We start from the raw sequence: 4,041 nt of genomic DNA, 5'->3' as shown, positions 1-4,041 counted from the left end.
TCACTCCTCCTCAGTCCAGATATGCTCACTTCCTGTTCACTGGTTGATAAAAACAAGATGGAGACGACGAAATCACCGAACTCGAGGCTTCAAAACGTCACAAATCCAACGAGAGACGACATGACGACTTCGTCCACTTCTTTTAAACAGACTAATTTCATCTTCCTCAAGATGGAAGACATGAGGAGATAAAGAAGGCGGTAACGCTGAGAACACACCTGATGACCTCCTTGAGGGAGTGCAGCAGGAGGTACTGTCTCCTCGGCTGGGAGGAGATCTCCTTCAGCAGGAAGGGCAGGTAGTCGTTCAGGCTGCCGACCGCCATGCTGCCTAACGCGCAGGACGCCGCCGTCTTCACCTGAAACCACAAAGTGTTCACAGTCCGGTTCCCCTTCAACCAATGAGCACTCACCAGGTCAGAGAGAACATCACACCTGTCAGAGCCATGTTACACCCATTATACTTTATGTGTCTGTCTCACCTCCTCGTTGGTGGAGGAGATGGCCTCCAGGAGGACTCCCTGCACCTCCTTACTTCCTCCCAGGCTGCCGCTCCTCCCCACCTCCCCCAGACACAACAGAGCCAGGACTCGAGCAGACTCAGGAGAACCAGGATTCTTCACCTGAGGAGAGAGGAGATACAGTGAAACTGATCCAGGTGGTGTTGTCCATCACCTGTGAACAAACTCCCACGCACCTCCTGCAGGAGTCCGGCCACCGTGGCCGGTGTCTCTGAGGGGCAGGAGGAGGACAGAGCCGCTACACAACGAGCTACAGACTGGTACGACTGTCTGTGGATCAGGGAGGACTGGGAGCTGTGGAACGGGTCTGTGAGGGACTTCAGCAACTGACTGAGAGGAGAGGAGGAGGACAAGAGAGGAGGAGGAGAGGAGGAAGACAGGGGGAGAGGAGAGAGGAGGAGAGGAGGAAGGCAGGAGGAGAGAGGAGAGGAGGAAGGCAGGAGGAGAGGAGGAGAAGAGAGGAGGAAGGCAGGAGGAGAGGAGGAGAGGAGAGGAGGAAGGCAGGAAGAGAGAGGAGAGGAGGAAGGCAGGAGGAGAGAGGAGAGGAGAGGAGGAAGGCAGGAGGAGAGGAGAGGAGGAAGGCAGGAGGAGAGAGGAGAGGAGGAAGGCAGGAGGAGAGGAGGAGAGGAGAGGAGGAAGGCAGGAGGAGAGGAGGAGAGGAGGAAGGCAGGAGGAGAGGAGGAGAGGAGAGGAGGAAGGCAGGAGGAGAGGAGGAGAGGAGAGGAGGAAGGCAGGAGGAGAGAGGAGAGGAGAGGAGGAAGGCAGGAGGAGAGGAGGAGGAGAGGAGGAGAGAGGGGAGGAGGAAGGAGGAGAGATGTTCTGCATGAAATCAGTAAAAACTCTTTAAATATGAAAACAAAACAAATAACTTTGTTAAATACGAGTTGATGGACCTGAAAACATCAAGAGAAAAACTTTCACTGACATTCGTCATCAAAGTCTTTATGGATTAAAGCTGTTTCATCTTTTACAGACTCTTCATGTTGATAAATACAGAAGTCTGAGGGAAACTCTGATCTTTAGAACTTCTTTAAACACAAATATAAAATATCAGATTCATATCAACAGATAAAGAAACCTTAGTCTGACCCACATGTCTCACCTGTAGCCCAGGTTACTGCTTTTGGACAGAACCAGAGCCTGAAGGAGGTCCAGTATGGCTACCAGAGCTCCTCCCTGAAGGAGAGGAGAGTGGACCAGTCTGAAGACGCACGGCAGCACGGAGGAGCTGATCTTAGCCAGGGAGGAGGAGCAGGCCCTGGACAAGGAGGTCAGCAAGGAGACGGACACCTAGGAGACATGACACATGTCAGAGGAGGAGAGGAGAAGGAGAGGAGGAGAGGAGGAGAGGAGATGAGGAGAGGAGAAAGATGTTTGAGGAGATGTGACTCTCAGGTCAGCAGGACTGAAGATGATGAAAACGTTTCATTTAGTCTCAAACCTTAAACACTGATGAACTGATTGATAACACTGAAGCTGGATTATTGTGTCATAACACATTCATAGATTCAGATCTACCTGTGACACGTGCATGTCGCTCTCGTCCACCAGAGCAGGGAGCTCGCTCAGGACGGGCTCCAGCGCCGCGGGTTTGATTCCGGCGGCGTGGTGCGTGACCAGAGCGGTCAGACAGGCCAGTGTGGCGAGCTTCAGGACTCGCTGGTTCTTCCTCAAGAAAGATCCCAAAACAGACAGAGTCTCCGGGAGGATGGACGACAAGTCGAGCTGGACGAGAAGAGGAAGTACTCACATCCTTTACTGCAAGTACAAGTACTAATACCACACTGTGGAAGTACTACACCACTAGTAATACTCAAGTACTGATCGATCAGAGAGATGGTTCCTGAACCTTCAGCGGTGAAGCAGAGATGAGCGTGATGCTCCGGACGGCTGTAAGTCTCGTGATCTCATTCTTCAGCCTCTCCAGGAAGATCAACAGCACACCCTGAAGCTCCGCCCCCAAGTGGTCGCCCAGGTGACACACCAGGTGACCCATACAGGAAATGGCCCTCTCCTTCACTTCCTGGTCGATGTCGGTGGTTTTCAGCCTCTTCAAGGTGACGGGAAACACCTGGGGGGTGGGGGGGAGGGACACCGTGTGACTTCTTCTCTGGGTCATTTTACTGAATTTGGTAAAACATGTTTGAATGTGATGACACAGACAGTTTCAATAAAGTTTATTCAAAGATACCTGTAGCCACAGCGTTGATTACTGAACATAAAGCTGCAGATGTCTGTTTGAGTTTTATATCACAGCAGCTTCACAACTAGTTATCAACATGTACATTCATATTACGCATCTTTTGACGTTTGAAATGAAATCATCAGATGCTCGTTGGTCCTTCAGCTGATCAATCAGGCGTCATGTTGCATAGAGCCGCAATATTTACCGGGGAAGTGAAGCTCAGCATTATTGGGAATATTGAACAATTTCAATAAAAAATCTTTAAATGGTAAATTACACATAAAAAGCAAAACGATGCCTTTCATTGAATAGTTAGCTGCTCTGTATTTAGCTTGATTCATCTATTCCCATTCATTATTCATCTTTAAACATGTATTCATAGATGAGCAGTCCTTTGCACACAGCCCTCCACTAGCTAATCTCACTATGTATTTTACAAGTTAATGGATTTATGTATTTGTGCTACTTATAACTTAATAACTACTGTAATGCAGCCTGAGCAGGTGACCGTAGTGCTTCCATATTATTCTCGTTAATTCCGTGAATATTTCTGTACCCCGTCATGACGCCCCAAACGACCGGCGCCGGACTAATTCTCCGATGAGTAAAAGTGAAAGCACTTCATGGTGAATGTGTGTCTGTCACCAACATGTTCTCTTCTTCTGTGTTTTGATAACGACGACAGTTTATCATCACTCTGCTTTCATATTAATGAGAACAATAAAACCAGTGAGTTAAACGCAGAGAGCAGAGAGCCTCACACCTCCCTGACGAACGGTCTGGGGTCGAATCCCGCCGCGGTGGGGCTCTGTCCTGGGGGCCTCGTCACTCTGACCAGCTGCTGGGCGACGAGCAGAGCCTCCGAGGTGATCTTATAGAAGGAGTCCTCCACACAGGCCACCACCGGGGGCAGCAGAACCTGCAGAGACCAGAAGAAGAAGTCAGAACAGCTGTTACTTTACTAGAGTCATTTATATTTAACCATACTTTATACTTCTACTCCACTACATTATATAATAACTTCAGTTACTTTACAGATTTAGATTATCAGTCAACTAATAAATGATGATTAAACTACCAGCAGTATATAAAGTGACTAACATGAGCTCCATCTTCAAAGTGATGAACACATTACTGCAACAATAACATAATGTATATATATATATATATATATATATATATATATATTATTCTGCATAATTAGTACTTTAACTTTTGGTGCTTTAACTATATTTTCATGCTAATACTTTGACTTAAGTAAAGTTTTGAATGATGGACTAGACGGATGGTAGACAGGTAGACAGACAGGTAGACAGACAGGTAGGTAGACAGACAG

General features: G+C 47.9%; 1 protein-coding gene across 1 annotated transcript; it reads right to left on the bottom strand.

Annotated features, from left to right (window-relative positions):
• Positions 1-117: 117 nt before the first annotated feature.
• LOC116379648 (cullin-associated NEDD8-dissociated protein 1-like) lies at positions 118-3,624 on the bottom strand (the record flags this gene model as incomplete). The annotated part of the gene is made up of 7 exons (XM_031841614.1): positions 118-358; positions 482-622; positions 697-850; positions 1,623-1,810; positions 2,039-2,245; positions 2,370-2,591; positions 3,469-3,624. Coding segments are annotated over 7 exons (1,260 nt in total), but the record flags the coding sequence as incomplete, so codon positions are not given.
• Positions 3,625-4,041: the final 417 nt, after the last annotated feature.

The sequence above is a fragment of the Anarrhichthys ocellatus genome, unplaced genomic scaffold, assembly GCF_004355925.1.
Source record: "Anarrhichthys ocellatus isolate YVR2014 unplaced genomic scaffold, GSC_Weel_1.0 scaffold4833, whole genome shotgun sequence".
Classification (NCBI taxonomy): Eukaryota; Metazoa; Chordata; class Actinopteri; order Perciformes; family Anarhichadidae; genus Anarrhichthys; species Anarrhichthys ocellatus.
The sequence above is the reverse complement of the archived record's forward strand: the minus strand, read 5'-3'. Positions and strand labels throughout refer to the sequence as shown.